General features: G+C 41.8%; 1 protein-coding gene across 1 annotated transcript; it reads right to left on the bottom strand.

The window, feature by feature from the left end:
* Positions 1-933: 933 nt before the first annotated feature.
* On the bottom strand, positions 934-20252 carry LOC137571467 (peroxynitrite isomerase THAP4-like). Its single transcript, XM_068280616.1, has 6 exons — positions 19792-20252; positions 16288-16472; positions 10304-10460; positions 9461-9570; positions 8096-8199; positions 934-5738 (listed from the first exon to the last, which is right to left on the bottom strand). Exons 2-6 carry the CDS (start codon positions 16307-16309, stop codon positions 5619-5621), a joined length of 513 nt encoding a protein of 170 aa, XP_068136717.1. The 5' UTR covers positions 16310-16472; positions 19792-20252; the 3' UTR covers positions 934-5618.
* Positions 20253-20552: the final 300 nt, after the last annotated feature.

Here is a 20552-nt window from a genome sequence, read left to right as displayed (position 1 = left end):
TTATCAATCGAGCCATCAGCGGCTCGATTGATAAGAAAATACACCGCCGTGTATGCCCAGCATAACACTTCCAAAGAGTGACCTAACCACACACACTGACTCTTTGTAAGTAGATTTTGCATACCAGGGGTGTTCCTAGGGTCCTTGGAGATCAGTGGCACCTGAGGGCACTAGGTGTAGGCTATGCGCGCCGCGGCAAAAAATCGGCGTGGTCATGCAGTGAGTGGGCGTGCCCATGGGTGGGGCCAATCGTACATTAGATTAGGACAGTGGTGGCGAACTTTTTGGAGGCCCAAACTGCAACCCACAAGTCACTTATCTATCGCAAAGTGGCAACAGCAATTTAAACTAAATACTATACAAACGTTTGAACACATACAAGAACATTATGGAAAATCCAAGTTGAAAAACTGAAAAGATAAACAATTTCATCCATCCTACTCCTGAAAAAATATATTCATTTTTTTAGAACCTCCCAGTTTTATTTTCTGTTTTAAAAAGCTAAAAAAGTAGGTTTAATGCTATTGTCTCATATGATGATGATTCATTTTTTTCCATAGTCTCGCAGCTAGCAATCATGTGACCCTCAACAAGACAAATTCAGCAATCATGAGGCCCCTATCAAGACAAATTCAGAAATCATGAGGCCCCCAACAAGACAAATTAAGCAATCATGAGGCCCACAACAAATCCTGAGGCCCCCAACAAGACAAATTCAGCAATCTTGAGGCCCTCAACAAGACAAATTCAGCAATCATGAGGCCCCCAACAAGACAAATTCAGCAGTCATGAGGCACATAAATAGACAACATTTCACATAAATAGGCAGAATGCCCCCTTAGGTTGCGTACTACTTTCTACTTATAGAAATGACTACATTTGGCTTGGATGCCCAAACATTTACATACAGTTGTTGAGTATATAAAATGCTGGATTTATTATACCTGAAGTTACTGCAATACATCTTTTCATACATTAATGTGAGTGTGCTTTTCCTGTATAATCATGATACAGATAAAATCTGTGAATATAAGTACAGAGAAAATATCAGGAATAACATAGAAATATGCATCATACATACAATAAAATGAGACATTCATTGTTATTTCTCTGAAGGTTCTCAATTATCTAGGCCTCAGCATATTCAAAGTCCACATAAGATACCTTCGGCTGGACAACTTTTATGGTGGCCACTAATGATCCAATCTTTCCAAATCTATGTACTAGAAGGGTAAACTGGGTAAATATATTGTAAGGAAACTATAGGTAGCCCCTTATATTATATAGAAATGGTAAGATTGGACAAAAAAGATTGGATCATTAGTAGCACCTTTAGTGTCCTAGGAGACATTTCATCACTCTTACGGAGAAGCTTCTTCAATTCAGGGCATGAATGAGTTAAGCCTCACACATGCTCTGTGGAGATTGGTACCAGATCCCTTGGGCGGCATTGCAGAGCCATAATTGTACAGATTTGTCTGTAGGCTGCTGGGGAAAGGGGGGGGGGGGTGGCAAAGGGCGGACGGAGCAGTGCAGTGTGTGACATTATGCAACAGGCAAGGTGAGTGGAGAGGACAATCCTCTTGGCTGAAGCGATCCAAGAGGCTAATCGCTGGCGGGGGGCTGAGTGGAGTTGGAGGCTGTTGTACACATGTATAAATGATTTGCTCAATCAAACCATCAGTCTAGCTAAGATACATTCATTATACACATGGCTGCAAATCAAAAAAATAACCCATCAACGTCAAGAGGTAACTAGATTAAATTGGGTGTGTGGGACAGAAAAAATGTAAGTCACTGCAAAGACCAAACAGGGAAATAAAAAGTTGGTGTGTTTGAAGGACATTTTGGTGGGTAGAACCCTTTTCTTCTACTTCTTTTTGCTCTTTGCACTAGGAAAGGATAACAGTCATTTGGATAGACTGCTTGTAGACCGTAAATAAATTGAATCTGCATATCTTCGGGTATTTCCTTTACCATATTTTAAAGAGGGCTTGGATGCTTTCCTTGCATTGAAGGGCATGCACGGCTATAATCCCGGTAAAGTTGATCCAGGAATTTATCTGACTGCCATCTGGAGTTGGAAAGGAATTTTTCCTTTTTAAGGCTAATTGGCCCAGGCCTTGTAAGGTTTTATGGGGCCCCTGGATCAACTGGGATATGTGCAGGTTCAGAATGTTGCTTTTTTTTCTGGTTGGACTTGATGGACGGATGTCTTTTTTTCAACCAAACTAACTATGTAAGTATATTAAATAAGAAGAAATTGCTCAGTTAGAGCAAAGAAATGTCTTGTAGGACATAAAATGCACCTTGCTGAAGCTATTTCATTTGTTTCCTTCATTCTTGACTTAAACAGCCTTATCATCATAAGTGGACATGACAAAGTATGAAAGCACCAAAAAAAAAATACAGATAAAATGCATAGACAATTGTGGCGACTTACATATAACAAATAAGACCCACAAGAGAGAGCATTCAGATCACAGTCTAGGGTTACACTGGAGGGTTGCATGAATTCAAGAGGGTCATGTATGGCAGAAATTCACATGAACACAGTAAATATCCTGCAAATTTGTGACTATGGGGGAGCAGCTCCTGTGACTGCAGGGGGGCCCAGAGGTGCAACTATGGGGAGCAGCACCTGCAACTGCAGGGGGCGGGGGGGGGGCAGAGTTGTGGGAGGGGCAACTCCTAACCTTTCCTTTCTCTGATACTCCAGATCAGGTGTTTGTGTGGCTACACATGTTATGGGTGTGAAGATCCTGATGGCCACACTAGTTTTATGAGCCTTGTGAGATGGACTCTCAGCCTGTGAGGGTCACCAAGAAGAGACAAAGGAAGAGGTGTGATCATTAAAGGGCCCCAGCAAAGTTTTCTTGATTTGCAGTTACACACCTGCACCAGAAAGATAAGACTGTGGGCCCCAATCAGCATCACAACTTGTTTCACAACTTAAGAATTGCAAAGAATTGAAATGCGTGTTTGTGAATTACACACTAGATTTAATATGTTGCAGTTAGAGATCATCAGATAAGTCCGTGTACAAAAGCTAATAACACAGGCTGATGAGCACAGAACAAGAGGAAGCAAGGGAAGCCAAAGTTTAATAATCACTCCTAAATTAATTAAAAGGAAGGAACAGTATTACAGATAAACTGCTTCCTGTAGACAGGCATTTTTGTCTTAAAGGGGAACTGTAGTGAAAATAACATCTTGAATAAAAATGCTTATTGTTTACAATATTCATGTACAGATTATTTAGTTACTGTTTGCCCATTGTAAAATATTTCCTCTCTCTGATTTACATTCTGAAATTTATCATTGGTGGTGGTGGTGACATCTTTAGTTCTGCCAGGTTATCTGTATGGAATGTTTGTTTACTGAGAGTTCTATGCACAGAGGGAGATACTACTTGCATGGCATTTGGAAAAAGCCGTTATTTCCCACAATGCAACAAGGTTTACAGAGAGAAATCTGTCAGAACCTTGGTCATGACATCACACTGTGGGAGGGGTTTCATCACAATATCAGCTATACAGATCCCCCTGATGATCTATTCGAGAAAACATAAAGATTTCTCATGGGAAAGGGGGTGTCAGCTACTAACTGGAATTAATTTCAATCCTTGGTTTAAGTTCTTCTTTAAATAATATCCGGTATGCAGTGACTTTCCATTATATGCTGCTTTGTAAACCTTAAGTAGGAGCATGTACTTAGCACGTGTCATTTTTCTACTTTCTGACTGATGTAACACTATTGCTAAAGGTAACGTAAACAAGGAATGCTCATATTTTAAAATGCCTTATTGCTGGCTGCCTCAGAAGTAATTGCTTGCAGCTATGAGACTTTATTGCCTCCTAGTGGTTGCAATGACAGTTGCAACTCTGCATTGTGTGAATATTGTATGAACATGACTGCTAACTGGTCTTATGCAAAAAAAACCAACAGTTCATATACATAGGAAAACAAATAGGAATGCTTTGTGTTCTGCACATGTAAGCCATTAGTGTAGCACGTTCTGCCCTCAAGTCACTTGCAGTATAATTTAGCTGGAGGTGGTTTATGCAAACTGAGCAGTGTAGGACCAGTTTGGTTCTGTAAGACTTTCCTAATTTTTAGAACTCTCAGCCTTGTCTCATTAGACTTGCCCCTACTTTTTACACATTTAAACCCACCTCTTCAACTTTGAAGATGCTAGACCTGGCAGAGACAGCTATGAATCTAGCCAGAAATCTGGCATGTATACAGCCACCCCGATGAATCACCAAATCGGGAACCCATCGGGAGTGCCAGATTATTTCAACTGAACATTGTTCCCCTCTTTACACCGCCCATGGAAAGCCTCTACATTGTGCACCACAATTCTTCCTCCCCCCTCCATAGCAACAGAATGTGTTACTAGGCTGTAGCCAATGTGTATGTACAGTGCTCGGCCTCAAACTGTCACCCGAAGTATCAAGTCCTGATCTTTAATTAAGGGCGACAGTCATAGAGCATATGTATGCACCTTTTACCACCAGTAATAAATGACAGTCCTATTACCCCTACTGAGTGTTGAATATTGTATAACATGCCCTCCCCACACCCACCCCACTCCTAGACTGTCAGCTTGATTTGATAGGTTCTTCTTCTCCCCTGAGACATAGTTTAAACTTGTTGTGTATGAATATTAATAATAATAATAATATTTACCGTAATAAACACTTAGCAGGGTTTTACCTGTATAAAATATATAGCCTTAGAGTTCTAAGAACAAGCATACTGTTCATGCTACACTTCCAAAATCACACAGTCCAAGGTACACAAGAGGTTAAATATGTGCAAAATTCTATGCTATAGGTACACTATACAGTGTACAATGTAAGGCTATTGGATGTCATGCAACACACACACAAATATATATATATAAATACACACATACCACACACATACATATACACTGTGTGTGTATATATGCATTACACAAGATCTAGATTTCACATCCATGTACATTCCAGTACATCTCCTCACCAGTATAATATCACTGAGAAATATAGGGCCATCAAGAATTATACAGAACACCACACTACACCTTAGCAAGAAGCAGATAAACTTTCAAAACACTCTTGGACTCTTTAGCTAATGCTACATACACACCTAAGATGATTGCCACGCAGAAAATGTTGTTTCTGATAGCTTCAGGTGATATTATAGAAACTGCTGTTGTACAGATGTGCTGCTCAACCATCTGCTGAGCAGCTTGTTCTTACTATAATGAGAGGAGGGGAGATGCACCACTGAAGGAACTACACTATCATCAGTTAAGGATTTTTTTTTTACCTTCGTAGGACATCTGTACATGTAGTAGATTTTCACCCAAAATGATCACAAATCACTGTTTTGGTTGGCATAAATCTAAGGTATATATGTGGCTTAGGAAATGTGGATTCAAACGTACAGTCATAATAATTTTTCACTTATCAAGGACCAAGCCATCTTTCACTTCCTATATCCTGTATATACCTATGAAGAAATACACATTACATGCAATAAATGACTTTACAGACACAAATCTCTCTCTTATATGTGAGGTGCAGGATGTTGAATAGAAGGCTTCTCCCCAGGCTCAACCAACTGATCTATGACTTCACTTTCTTGTAGGTAACCCATACATGAGGAGACATGGGTTTTGCGGTGGTTTCCATACAGATTGTCTGTTCCAATTTCCCTTCACGGTTGAGACGGAAGGTGCGGGTGACCTGCAGAGTTGAAATAGAGGATTACCAGTTGTTGAGAAAAACTAAATACTAAATCAGCCCACTCCTCCGAATCAAGGTCAGAGATGTCCTACGACCAAAGATTGAAGACATGGTCTAACCTATCCAAACCCACATGAAGCAATTTGGTGTATAGTGACAACAAAGCTTTAGGCAAGTCCCGCTACTATGAATGATCAATGATATGCAAATACTTCTGAGTTTATGCAAATGAATGGAGCTTGAAAATGGACCAATCAAATCCCACCCAGGTTTAAATTGATTGGTCCATTTTCAAGCTGCATATAGTTGCATACAAATTTACATAAACTCTGAAGTATTTGCATATCATTGATCATCCCTACCTGATACATTAGTAACTCTTTGAAAAATAAAGCCTCTAAAAAATCAGAATAGTGTTGTGTGGTGAGAAAACTGTGCCTTCATAGCCCTTCTGACCTGGAGATACCTGAACTACATTATTTTTAGGAGAGAGGATGTCCTTTTGAGTTCAGCAAAGCGTGCCAACTGTCCATTAGGAATATATTTATTTCATAATTTCATGATGATTGCTATACTCATTGCTGCGTATTATTGTGCCATGTTTAATCATATGTATTTACACTTTTACTTTTGTACCATGTTTTTATGCATTTGACTACACTGATTGAGGATGTCCCTCAGTTTTTATGTACACACCTCTTTGTGGGTGGGGGTCTTTGAGCATGTGTCATTGGGTGTGGCGCCTTTCTATATAAGGGTCACCCCTGTTCACTTGCACCTATGCTATGATTAAGGGCGTGTAAGGTCCGAAACATGTCTGCATGTGGTGATGGATTTTAGCTTGTCATGTACGTAATTCAATAAAGCAAATTCGACTCTACCAACATCGTGCGGAATCCACTTTCTATATTACTGGACTTGGGGTTGGAGCAGCCCGTTTTTCCTGCACTGTTGGTGGACGGAGTCTGTGAGCGGAGTTACACCTATACATCGAATTTAGGAGCCATGTGAGTAATTATTTTAACGCACCTTCACGCTCAGATCTGGGGATCAGGTATATCTAGAAAATGGAGCAACTTGGATTTACCCCAAATTGGAGGAAAGGGAGATGTTTGATTATATTGTGTTCATTTTGTTCTGGCCTTTTCCTATACTTAGACTCTGTTTCTGCTCCACGAAATGGTAAGTGTCAAGGCTCCATAGGAGACCATGACTGCTGCCTCAACAGCACAAGAATTATTTCACTTACCGTATATTCCGGCGTATAAGACGACCCCCAACTTTTCCAGTTAAATTTAAAATTTTGTGATATACTTGCTGTATAAGACTACCCCTCTTGACTGTTGGACATTTGTGTACTGTACTGTATGTACTGGTGCTGTACTGTGTGTGGTACACAGTATACAACAACCAGCCAATCATGGTAAGGGATGTACCTTACCGGCGATTGACTGGTTGTTGTATACAAAGCCTGCTTGGATTGGTCAGCTATCGCTGTCTCCAAGACTACTTGTACAACACGGACCTTGCTGCTTTCATACGGTCGCTGCCTACGGCGGGGATGCAGCTGCGGACGTTTTTGTGGCCCCCCCACCATATGCGGAAACTGCAGATTCTCCAGTCTGGCTCGGAAGTTTCAGCGCCCGCCCTATACGATGACACCCGGCGTATAAGACGACCCCCAACTTTTGACAAGATTTTCCTGGGTTTAAAAGTAGTCTTATACACCAGAATATACAGTAACTTGACTAAACCCCCACCTCACAGTCACCAGCAGAGATGCCCAAAAATATAATCGGAAATATGGGGTGCAAGGCCTCCAAACTCCACCAGTAACTGCAAAGTAACAAAGAAGATATGTGCCCGCCCCCCTCCAACTCATATGAAGGACCAAATTATTTTGTCAAGTAACTTAAAGGGAACCCAAGGTGATAGTGATATGGAGTCTGCTATATTTATTTCTTTTTAAACAATGCAAGTTGCCTGGCCGTACCCCTGATCCTGTGTTTCAGGTGACTCAAGTCTGCCTGGATTAGCCACATGCTTGTTTTAGGGTTGTGACTCAGACAATACTGATGCCAGAAGGACAACAGGACTGCTGGGCAACTGGTGTTATTTAAATGGAAATAAATATGACTGCCTCCATATCACTCTCACATCGGGTTTACTTTGGATATGCTATAAGTGGTCCAAACTGGATACTTAAGGGGTAGGAAATCTTGATTAGATTTATCCTCCCTATCAATGAGCGTGGCAATTTAGTCCAGGCTGCACATTTACTTGCAAATACAAATATTTAAAACAACCCCTCAGTGAACTTTTGTGCAGTGAGCAGAGTGTGGCACTTGTACTCTTACCTGGTTCACATGAGGCTCCTTCACAAAGCTCATTTTGCCTACAGTGTGTGAGGTCAGAGTGAGCTGATTGCCGCGTACCTCCCCTTCTTCCACCTCCACTACACCTGCAAGGAGAGGGAGACAGGAACCATTAGATACAAATCCTCACTGCCTTCCTACCTTATCTTCTGTGAATTTGTCAGGACGTGTGATGTCACCAAAGATAGTCAAACAAAGAATCCAAGCACTGCAAGAGAAGTGCTAACCCATGAGCCACTATGATGGACAAGGACAATAGAGATGGAAGACAGAGGATGGAGATGGAAGGAGGAGCATGTGCATGAGACACTATATACAAAGCATACACTGATGAAACAAACAGCTGCCACAGTGAATGTGAAAGATATCACTGTCCAATTACAGATTGCATTTAAAGTGTACCAGAGATCAAAAATATAAAAGATTTACACATACCTGGGGCTTCCTCCAGCCCCATGCGCACGGATCGCTCACACACCGCCATCCTCCGCTACCTGCAGCTCCGGTATAGAGTCCCGGTACTTCAGCCTGTAGCGGCCAGTCTGCACATGTGAAGTGTGCTCTCTACGTATCTCTCCAGCGGCTGAGAGAGAGCGCAATTCCTCTTGCACAGATTGGCTGAAGTAATGGGCAGCGAAGGACAGCGGCATGGGAGCGATCAGGTATTTATAAATCTTTTATTATTTTTGATCTCTGGTTTCCTTTAAAGAGAACCTGAAGTGACATGAGATAACATATAGATAACATATACATACTGTATATGATACTAGCCCTACTAAGAAATTATGTGAAGTCCCTTGCTGTTTTTCAGTACAGGAAGAGTTAAAATACTTAAGTTGTTATCTATGCAAAAGAGCTTCTGTAAGCTTGTCGACTAAATGCTTAAAAATGCAGAGTGGATTCTAAACTGCCACTGTGATAGTCTGACGCAATGTTATAAAGTTATATACTTGAAAATAAAACTATGCAATGCTTTTCTTTGCTACTAATGTTCAATTCATTATCCATACTACACATAAACTTCATTATCTCATAAGTTTATATTCGCTTCAGGTTGACTTTAAGGCCTGTATAGCTGCTCAGTTAGCATCACATGGAATGATTGCTGGTGGTCGTATCAGGTGACAGCCTTAGGAACAATCACTGTACAGACAAGCTGCACTGCTGCAGCCGAGTGGCCTCTTTTGTTAAACGGTAGGAAGGGTGGTTTGACAAGAAGAGGGTTAGTGGGAGTGGTCAAACAGTAGCAACCGACTGTGAATTAGAGCATAGAATGTCACATAAATGGAAATCAGACTATAAATGTACGTGTGCAGAAGAATGAGAAGAGAGATGTGTTAGCAGTACCTAAGCTCATGGCACATACGAATGCCACGCGGTTGGTTGCTGGCTTCGCACAAATGAATCCACATTCTCTGTGCAATGGCTTCCCACTTTCTGGATCAAAGGAACAAAACCTGAAGAACACCATTAACCAGATATGTCATTTCTGATATGTTATATCATCATTTCTCTAGCAAAGTGACCTATTTATAAGGCTATCATAACAACACAGATAGTATTTTGCATTCATGTTCCACCTACAGTCAATGTGTTATAACAAGCATCTTATTATAGTAAAGTTGGCCACACATGATACAATAAAATGATCCAGTTTTATCGCAATTCTAAAGAAAAATTGAAAATTCCCCGTTTTTATAAAATTGAACAGTGTAGGATAGATTGTCAATTTCTTGATACATAGACCACAACATTTTTTTTTCAGTTTTTTTCCATAATTGGGGAAAAATGCAACAAATTTGTGTGACCCTAACCCTAGGTAACCCTAACCCTACACTCCTGCTCCCGTAGATTGTGCCTCCTTCACTTCCTGGTTAGTTTGCAGGTGCTGTGCAGCCAGCCCATCACCATGCAGCTTCAGTCACCAAATGGTGATTGGCTGGCTGCAGGACACCTGTAAATTCACCAGGAAGTAGAGGGGATACGATCGCCGGGAGTATGTAATGTATAATGCTAGAGTAGGGTTAGGTTAGGTCATAGTAAAATAATCAGTAAAAATTGCCTGTAACGCAATAACAATTAGATTGCAAATAATATTATTAAGCTACAAATGAGTTTAACATAGACAGATCCAAATCTCAGATCGTCCTCTAATGTTTCCATTTCATTTCACATTCGGCTGTTACTTACATGAAATGCATCATGGTCTGGCCAAAATGTGAGATGACGATTTCCTCCTTGTAGCGGAACGTAGGTAAAGCAATGGACTCCCCTTCTCCAAGCGGATCTGACACCCAGCTTCCCAGCATCCATGCCAAAGGAGCCAGAACAGGGTTCAAAGGCACATCTATAATTAAGGGTATAAATGAAATAAAGATGATGGGCAGCATGGTGGCATAGCAGCACTCTTGACCTGGACACTACCTTCATGAAGTTTGTATGTTCTCCATGTGTTTGTGTGGGCTTTTTTCTGGGCACTCTGGTTTTCTCCCACATCCTGAAAACATACTGTTAAGGTAATTGGCTCCCTCTCAGATTGACTTCATGGTAGAGGCATTTGACTAAGACTTTAAGTTGGCCCGGGAGTTGAACCCACCATGTCATGCATTGGAAGCAGACGCAGTACCTCTACATCTTCTTAACCTGACCAAAAAATTAGCTAAAATCCGTCAGCTGCCAGTCATGGACATTGACCTAGATTCAGGTTGACCATGGCTGGGCTGATCTGGGAGTCTATCTCACAATGCTCATGCCAGACAGGCAGAATCAGTACCCCTGCACACTAGGCTACAAGGTAGCGCTTTTCTAAGCCTTTTGTAAGCACTTGTGATTTGAAAAGCCTTTACGCCACTTGAAGGATGTGATTTAAAAAAAACAAAAAAACATAGCATTACATTAGCAAGAGCTTTTCAAATCACAAGCACTTACAAAAGCACTGCTAGTGGGTCCCAGGCCTAACTATAGTAGGGATGAGATTGTTAGATAAGGGGCCTTGAACAACCCCAAATGTGATGATGATTCCTGAATGACTTCTTCTGCATGTTCTCTGAGTGTCAGTTAGTGATCAGACTATGAACTCTGTAAAGCACATGTGTATAGTGTGTAGGTAACTGTAGAGCATGTAAGTCATTGTAGAAGGCTTTAATTTACAGTGGGTAAGAATACAATATTTATACAATTTTTATGTGTACAACACATGAGTAAAAGTACATATGTGGATGTACTGGAGGTAAGTGTACTGTGTGTGGGTGTTCAATGAGCAGGTAGCTGTACAGAGCAGATAGGTGTACAGTGCATTTGTTGGAACTCACAAGGGTATAGGTACAGTATGTATAATGTGCTTGGAAGTACATAGAGTGTGGTCACGGAGTGTAGAAACATGTATAATGTGTGTACAGTGCATGGGTACAAGCACAGAGCATATGTGAGGAGAGTATGGGTATCAGTTGTGTATCAAGGAAAGATGGTGCCTATGGCAAGCACTGAAACTGCGCCCCTTCAGGAAGGAGGGAGGAGGGAACGCGCTGTTTCTCTTGTGGAAATGGTCAGTGAGATGCTAATATTTGTACCTTGCATGCCTAGTTAATGCAAATTGCATGCTGGAATATGAACTGACCATCTCCTATTCCTAGTGGCTATAGGTAATTATATACATATCTCCCAGATAACAAGCAACTTATTCCCCTATAAAACAACCAGACAGCAGCATATCCTAGAAACAGCTCTGCAGTAAAATAACACATTTAGCCATGTATTGCTGTTACCCCAGACCCCAGTAACAGACAGAACCCCATCAGAGACCCCGGTAACAGACAGAACCCCATCAGAGACCCCGGTAACATACAACCCCCCATGACAGACCCCAGTGACAGACATAATCCTATCAAAGACCCCGGTAACAGACAGAACCCCATCAGAGACCCCAGTAACAGGCAGAACCCCATGAAAGACCCCAGTAACAGATAACACCCCATGACAGAGCCCAGTGACAGACAGAATCCCATCAGAGACCCCGGTAAAAGACAACACCCCATGACAGACCCCAGTAAGAGACAGAACTCCATCAGAGACCCCGGTAACAGAGAGAACCCCATCAGAGACCCCAGTAATAGACAGAACCCCACCAGAGACCCCAGTAATAGACAGAACCCCATGACAGACCCCAGTAACAGACAACACCCCATGACAGACCCTGGTAACAGACAACACCCCATGACAGACCCCGGTATCAGACAGAACCCCATGACAGACCCCAGTAACAGACAACACCCATGACAGACCCCAGTAACAGACAAAACCCCATGACAGACCCCGGTAACAGACAGAACCCCATCAGAGACCCCAGTAACAGACAACAGCCCATGACAGACCCCAGTAACAGACAGAACCCCATCAGAGACCCCGGTAACAGACAAAACCCCATCAGAGACCCCAGTAACAGACAGAACCCCATCAGAGACCCCGGTAACAGACAGAACCCCATGACAGACCCCAGTAATAGACAACACCCCATGACAGACCCCAGTGACAGACAGAATCCCATCAGAGACCCTGGTAATAGACAACACCCCATGACAGACCCCAGTAACAGACAGAACCCCATCAGAGACCCCGGTAATAGACAGAACCCCATCAGAGACCCCAGTAACAGACAGAACCCCATGACAGACCCCAGTAACAGACAACACCCCATGACAGACCCCGGTAACAGACAACACCCCATGACAGACCCTGGTAACAGACAGAACCCCATGACAGACCCCAGTAACAGACAACACCCCATGACAGACGCCAGTAACAGACAACACACCATGACAGACTCCGGTAACAGACAACACCCCATCAGAGACCCCGGTAACAGACAACACCCCATGACAGACCCCAGTAACAGACAGAACCCCATGACAGACCTCAGTAACAGACAACAGCCCATGACAGACCCCAGTAACAGACAACACACCATGACAGACTCCGGTAACAGACAGAACCCCATCAGAGACCTCAGTAACAGACAACACCCCATGACAGACCCCAGTAACAGACAACACCCCATGACAGACCCCAGTAACAGACAACACCCCATGACAGACCCCGGTAACAGACAACAGCCCATGACAGACCCCGGTAACAGACAACACCCCATGACAGACCCCGGTAACAGACAACAGCCCATGACAGACCCCGGTAACAGACAACACACCATGACAGACCCCAGTGACAGACAGAACCCCATCAGAGACTTCAGTAACAGACAACAGCCCATGACAGACCCCATGATCACTGTAAGAAGAAAATGGTGAGCCTCTGAGAGGAACTGACAGAGGTTAGTATGTAATATTCATTTGCAGCTACGTCATGTGTTTATTTTAAATAATTCTACTCGCTTCAGGTTCCCTTTAAATGCCTGCAGTGCACACCCCAACCCCGGTCACATGATGATGAGATGTGTTTCTGTGTGCATGGAGGAGATCAAGACAGGGATGCTCCAGCACTACACCCCATAGTTGTTTAAAAAAGGAGGCGCTTGGGGCTGGTGTTGCCTCAGTGATAGTCTAAAGCCTGGTACATACATTCAATTTTGATTGGGCAATTACTGGACGATTTTACCACCTCCATGAAGTATGAGGGTCAACACACTATGAACAGATTGTATAGGTAAGCTCTCATACCATATGGAAGGGGTAAAATTGGCCCATCATTGGCCAATCAAAATCGTATGTGTGTACTAAGCATTCATCTTAAGCTAAGTACACACATGAGGTAAAAGTCTTTGGAAAATGAAAGATCAAAGACCAATTTTACCTTCTTCATGTAGTATGAGGCCCAACAGATTTTGAATACTAAAGCTGGGTACACACTTTGAAAAGTTAAAGATCAAAGATCAAATCTGCAGATAATTTTTGTAAAAAAAAGTTCACAAAAGACCTCAAAAGAGGTAGACGAAAGATATTTATCTCTCAGTCTCTCAGATTCATCCTGGTGGATCTGATCTGCAGATGACTGTCTGTTATACTAGGTACACACGATACAATTTTCTGACAGATTAACTGTCAGATCGGCTATTTCCAACAGGTCCGACCTGATTTCTGATTTTCCATAGAAGTGAACGGAAAATCGATCGGAAAATGAATCGGAAGTCAGATCGGACCTGTTTGAAATAGTCGATTGAGAGTAAATCTGTCAGAAAATTGTATTGTGTGTACCTAGCATTAAACAAGGTGTGTATGAGATCTGCAGATATTATAGACTATGAAAGCATTTTGCAGATACTGATCTTTAGCAGGAACTGATCTTTAGCATGTGTACAGCATCTTTAGAGAGATCAGTCTTTCAAACCTCCCTGACAAACCTATGTGACAGATAAATTACTCAACTTGCAAAGATTTTTATCTGATGGATGTACTCAGCTTAATAAAATAGACTGTGTAGGTAATGCTCTCATACAACATGGAAGGGGGTAAAACTGGTCTTTAATTATCCAAAGAATTTTATCTCGTGTGTACCTAGCCTTAAAATGTTGACCAGTATGCAAAAGATCTGACAGCGCATGTAAATCAATGAGCTACTTTTTGTTTTATGCGTTTGTGGGCATGGAAAAACATACCTTGTAGCGTGTTGCATGCTGCAAGCTTTTCAGTGTAAGGTATTTTTACCATTGGGACACGTGTTTTAGGGCTAGTTCACACTGGGCGCTTTGGTAGCGTTTTGCTGATCGCCAGCAATCAGCAAAAAGCTGTTTTTTCACGGTACAGGAAAGCGATTTAAGGTGGCCACTCACTGTCCAATTTCTAGCGAAAAATAGTTCAATCGATCAGAAATTCTGATTGGATTGGTTGTAAATAACCTTCGTTAATGGACAATCGATTATGAACGAGTGAAAAAAAATGTCGTCCGAATGAATTTTCGTCGAACCAAAATTTGGATTTTCTTGTTGGTTGTGATAGTTAGGAAGCAAAGATTGGTTTGTTGATGGTGTAGTGACCAATGTATTACAATATTGGGCCCCACGTGTCCTGAGGAGGCGTGTTCACACGCGAAACAGCTGTAGACAGGGGGCATATGTTTGTTTGGAGCGTCGTGGCTAAATAAAGAATAATTTCAAGGAGTGTGCCGGAGTCCGTCTCTCTTTTGTTGCAAATATTACAATATTTCACTTCCGATCAGAATTTCTGATCGCTCGAACGATTTTTTGGTAGAAATTGGATCATTAGTGGCCACCTTTAAGCTGGCCACTAACGGTCCAATTTCTAGCGAAAAATTGTTTTAGCAATCAGAAATTCTGATCGGACAAAAATTGTTCACTACACCATAAACGAACCAATCTTTGCTTCCAATCTATTCAAACCAACAAGAAAATTCAAATTTTGGTTTGACAAAAATCCAATCGGATGACTATTTTTATAATCGTTTGTAATCGATTTTGCCCATCAACTGAGATTATTTTCAATCAATTCAATCAGAATTTCTGATCGCTCCAACGATTTTTCACTAGAAATTGGACCGTTAGTGGCCACCATTAGTTGTGATTGCGTTTTGTGATTCTATAACATTGAAATGCAATCGCTCTAAAAATGCTGCATGCACCATCAACAAATCGCTAGTCACTGGCAATGGCTACAGTGTGAAGACTACCATTGACTTGCATTAGCAGCAGCATTTTGCTGATCGTCAGGGATCAGCAAATCGCTGAAAAATGGCCCAGTGTGAACTAGCCCTTAATGCATCCAAAAATGCAAGATACGTGGTGAAAACATGCACACGAATATATGTACACGGTCATGGTAATGGGTGGTGGGTGCAGCCGACGCAGCACAATGGAGCAGCTGGGAGTTTTAGTACGGCAATAGCAAGCGACACACACAAACAAACAATCCTTTTTTTTCTACATTTGAATGATGATTTATAGCCATCCTCTTATAGTCTAGTATTTGGCAGCTGGCAAACTATAGAAATCTGTGAACCATGACAGTGAGCTAAGCCCTTCCTGCCTGAGATCAACATCTGCTTCAAAGACAATGCCCATCTCAGAGCTCGTGATGTGCATCTGCTGGTAACATAACTGTACATATATTTCATGATTTGGACAATATTTAGACACAAACTGCACTTTCACTATGTCACAATACATCTATCTCCATCAATCCCCATGAGAATATAATTTTTTCTTTTTTTACCTTTGCTTGACTCACTGGCCATTTCTCTTCTCAGTTCTTGCTGTAGGATGTGACGTCATATAGCAGCAATGCATAGTGGGACATATATCTTTGGGTGACACTTTCCAGGAGCTGTCAGCGATTATAACCTTGGCAACAGAGCCAGACGATTTCTCTAATCCCATTGCAATGTAGATGTATGTAATCTGTATGTAAGATGAAAGGATTCTGGGTCATCATTTGCATTTTTTGATCATTTACACCCCATATTTGTTGTCCAATGCCATTTACTATGTCTGTGTTTTATAAATAAAATAATAAAAAATATAATAATACAAAAGAATAATGATAAGCTTTAATTCCAAGCTGTTTCCTAAACCTGTCCTCAAGTGCAATGAACAGAACATGGCGCTGCAGATAAAGTCATGCATATGCAGCTGGAAGCTACATTTTAGCAACATGAATTGCATCACTAATGCCTGACAATTAAGCTGCATACATACATCCAATTTTGATTGGCCAATCACTGGCCAGTTTTACTACTTCCATGTAGTATGTGGGCCAACAGATTTTGAATACTATGAATAGACTGTGTAGATAAGTTCACATGCTACGTGGAAGTGGTAAAATTGGCAAATCAAAATTGGATGTGTGTATGTACCCTTAAAGGCAGGGGTTGTTGCAAACCAGCTTGGGGTGACATACAGTCGCCCTTTGTGTACTGATATTAGCCCCAAAAAGCCTTCTATCACCCTTACCGGTGGTTATAAGAAGGGATGATCAGTGAGATGCTGATCATTTATCCTTGCATTCACATTTGATGTAAATTATATGCAGCTTGAAATTGGATCAGAATAACTTCCTGTCATTTTTTATTGGTCGAAGTTTAAACTGCATAACCTTTACATGAAATTTGAAGGCAATGATAAATTATTTGAACCTCACTGACCATCCCTAGTTATAAGTAGAGATGTGTTGCAGTCCACCGAGCCCTTGAGGAACATGCTCTGTATTACTTGCTCTCTCGTGGTGACTCGCTCCCTCAACTCAATATCTGAGTAACTAGGAACAAGAGTTACAATGCCAGTTCACTAATGCTGGGAATATACGGTGCGTTTCCGCGGCTCGATTCTGCCGCCTGATCAATTCCCCAGCGACTCTCTTATCTTCTGCTCGTTTTCCTTATCTTTTTCCATTGTCTCCCATGCGGTATCGAGTGTGGAATCCATCGTGGTGCGTGGTGATCGGACATGTCGGAAATGATCAATCCTATCACTGCTAGAGTGCCGGAAACAAATGACAAGATCCTATCTAGTAGTATTATACACCATGGAGACTACACCAATTTTTCTCCTGCAGATACCCAAACTGTTGGAGGTGCAGAACCACTCTATGCTCCCTTCCACGACTCTTATGGGAGTGCCTACCGCTTGTTCCTTTTTGGAAAATGTTACAAAACCTGATTACAGTAATGACTAATTGAGACCATAGCCGGCCTTTGACCTGAGCGACTGGAGTGGTCGCTCAGGGCGCCCGCTTCCAAGTTGGCGCCTATAGCTGGCTGCCTATACTGAGGGCACCTACAACCAATTTCCTATACTGGGGGCACCTATACCTGGCTACCTACCTATACTGAGTCTGAGGGCATTTTTTTGGGGGGCGCACTGTGGCTATAATGCGTGTTGCAAATTGTCAGTGCTGTGCTATCATTCTAAATGGGAAAGGGGGGGGGGGGGGGCGGCTAACTGTCCCACAGATTGTTTTTATTAATATTCCTGAAAGGTTCTAGCCTTCATTTTTAAGTGTATTCGGGATAATGCACTCTTTCCATCCATTCGTGGTTATTAACCTCCTGAGCGGTATGGACGAGCTCAGCTCGTCCATCACCGCCGGAGGCTGCCGCTCAGGCCCTGCTGGGCCGATTTTCTTCAAATAAAAAGCAGCACACGCAGCCGGCACTTTGCCAGCCGCGTGTGCTGCCTGATCGCCGCCGCTCTGCGGTGATCCGCCGCGAGCAGCGGCGAAAGAGGGTCCCCCCAGCCGCCCGAGCCCTGCGCAGCCGGACCAATCAGTTCCGGCCAGCGCTAAGGGCTGGATCGGAGGCGGCTGACGTCAGGACGTCGGCTGACGTCCATGACGTCACTCCGCTCGTCGCCATGACGACGAGGAAAGCCAAACAAGGAAGGCTGCTCATTGCGGCCTTCCTTGTTTATTCTGGGCGCCGGAGGCGATCGAAAGAACGCCTCCGGAGCGCCCTCTAGTGGGCTTTCATGCAGCCACTGTCCTAGGAGATATCTCAGGAGAAAAGGTGAATTGCATATGGGCCTGTGTGTGTGCGTACACGAGAAAAGGATGAAGGGGGGGGGGCACAAAAATCAGGTTTCGCTCAGGGCGCTGTGAAACATAAGGACGGCCCTGATTGAGACATATCACTCACTCCACAATTCTTCCTTTTACATCTCAATAACTGGAGAATGAAATCTTATAAGAACTCGGTGGTACACCACAATCTAAATGCAGCCAAGACAGTGATAATGAGAAACTGGGGGACATCCCTATTCTAAAGTACATGATTCACAATGCTTTGTCACCATGAAGCCAATTCACTTTTTCACCTGAGTTTTCTCCTAGGAGATAATTTTTCATCTTATGTTTAAAATAACTTTCCAGTACTTTTCAACTAAAAAAAGTACCAAAGAGTAAATTAAAAAGTACGATCAATTTTGAGCATTTTCTTGCTTTCTGGCGGCTTAAGGGGCATTTTATTGACAAGTTTAAAAATATCACCTAGGAGAAAACTCAGAAGAAAAAGTGAATTGCATATGTTTGTCATCTGTTTTCACCTTATCTATGTTACATTTTTAGGTTTCCAAAGATCAAAAAATAAATAAACCGGTAAGGTAAGAAAATAAATATTGAAATGAAGTAAATCTGGAACAACTTAGTTTGAGTGATTATGTTGCATGTAAATGTGCTGAAATGTTATTTTTATTAAACTAGAGAAAAATTAGTCATCTATGAGAAGTTTTGTGAATTGACCCCATTGGGTCTGATCCAATTCACTTTTTCTCCAAGTTGATATTTTCACATTTTATACATAAAATGCCCTTTAAGCCAGCAACAAGCAAGAAGATACTCAGAATAATTTTGTCAGTACTTTTTCACCTACTTTTTGGTACTTTTTCAATTGCAGATTGCTAAAAAGTTACAGAAGATGAAAAATTATCTCCTAGGAGAAAACTTAGGAGAAAATGTGGAGGATAAGGCGTATATACAGAGAGCTAATAAAAACTAAGCAGATTAGCGGAGAGATCTATCTTCAGGATGCCTGAAAGTCCCAGTGTCCATTTTCTGGTTGGTATTTTGGTCACCAAACTAGTTTTCCTTTATTAGTTTGTTAATAGGGGATAACAATACCTTTTGTTTACATAGATACTTAAGAGGAACTTCAGCCTAAACAAACATACTGTCATTAAGTTACATTAGTTATGTTCATTAAAATAGATAGGTAATATATTCTCTTACCCACACGGTTTTAAAAGAACAGGCAAATGTTTGATTTCATGAGGGCAGACATCTTTTTGGTTGAAAGGAGGTGACAGGGAGCATGAGACACAGTTCCAACTGTCCTGTGTGCTGAACACCTTTCCCAGTTGCTAGGCAACGTGAACAACAACATAGGAAATCCCATCATGCTCTGCACAGCATCAGGGAAAAAAGCCCAGGCAGTTTTCTTTGATGGGTGGAGCTTAGCTAAAATGCAGCTAAAAATGATGCTTTGGTAAGAAAAACAAAGTTCTGATGCTGTGAAACTGTTAAAGAAACAACAAGCCTTTTTAGTTCTGCTGAGTAGATTTTTAGTCCAGAGGTTCACTTCAAATTGGAATGTTTTTGCTTGCCCATTTTCCATGTTATTTCAATATTTGTAATAGCAATATTTTCAGAAATAGTTACACTTTTTATAGTGCTTAAATAATTTTCTAGTTACTTTCTGCGTAATGTAAACAGAGCATAGCTGAAATAATAATAATAATTTAAAAAAAATCAGTAGTTAAAAAATGCCATTGCGTTGTCTTAGCAAGGCTAAGCTAAAGTTATTCTGGTAATGTCCTGAATACTGTCCAGTATTTCGCAATTCCTTCCTCCCTCTTCCCCATGGCTATTCGATATGTAAATCTCTTAAAGAGAACCAGAGACGAAGCACCCTCATGTATTTTATTACATCAGTGGGAACATGACAGTAAACACCTACCCTGCTTTTAGTTTTATTCTTCTCAGTCTAATCT

This window comes from Hyperolius riggenbachi, chromosome 4 (assembly GCF_040937935.1).
Source record: "Hyperolius riggenbachi isolate aHypRig1 chromosome 4, aHypRig1.pri, whole genome shotgun sequence".
In the NCBI taxonomy this organism is placed as follows: Eukaryota; Metazoa; Chordata; class Amphibia; order Anura; family Hyperoliidae; genus Hyperolius; species Hyperolius riggenbachi.
This window is presented reverse-complemented; position numbering and strand designations above follow the sequence as displayed.

What these genes read in the sequence shown, in the direction of transcription:
- LOC137571467 (XM_068280616.1), bottom strand. Translation starts at nt 16,309, where the DNA reads ATGGCCAGTGAGTCAAGCAAAG. An exon ending in GGCCAGTGAGTCAAGCAAAG is followed by an intron (nt 10,461 to 16,287) that starts GTAAAAAAAGAA and finishes CCTTAATTATAG; the next exon opens with ATGTGCCTTTGAACCCTGTT. An exon ending in CGTATGTGCCATGAGCTTAG is followed by an intron (nt 8,200 to 9,460) that starts GTACTGCTAACA and finishes CTCTCCTTGCAG; the next exon opens with GTGTAGTGGAGGTGGAAGAA.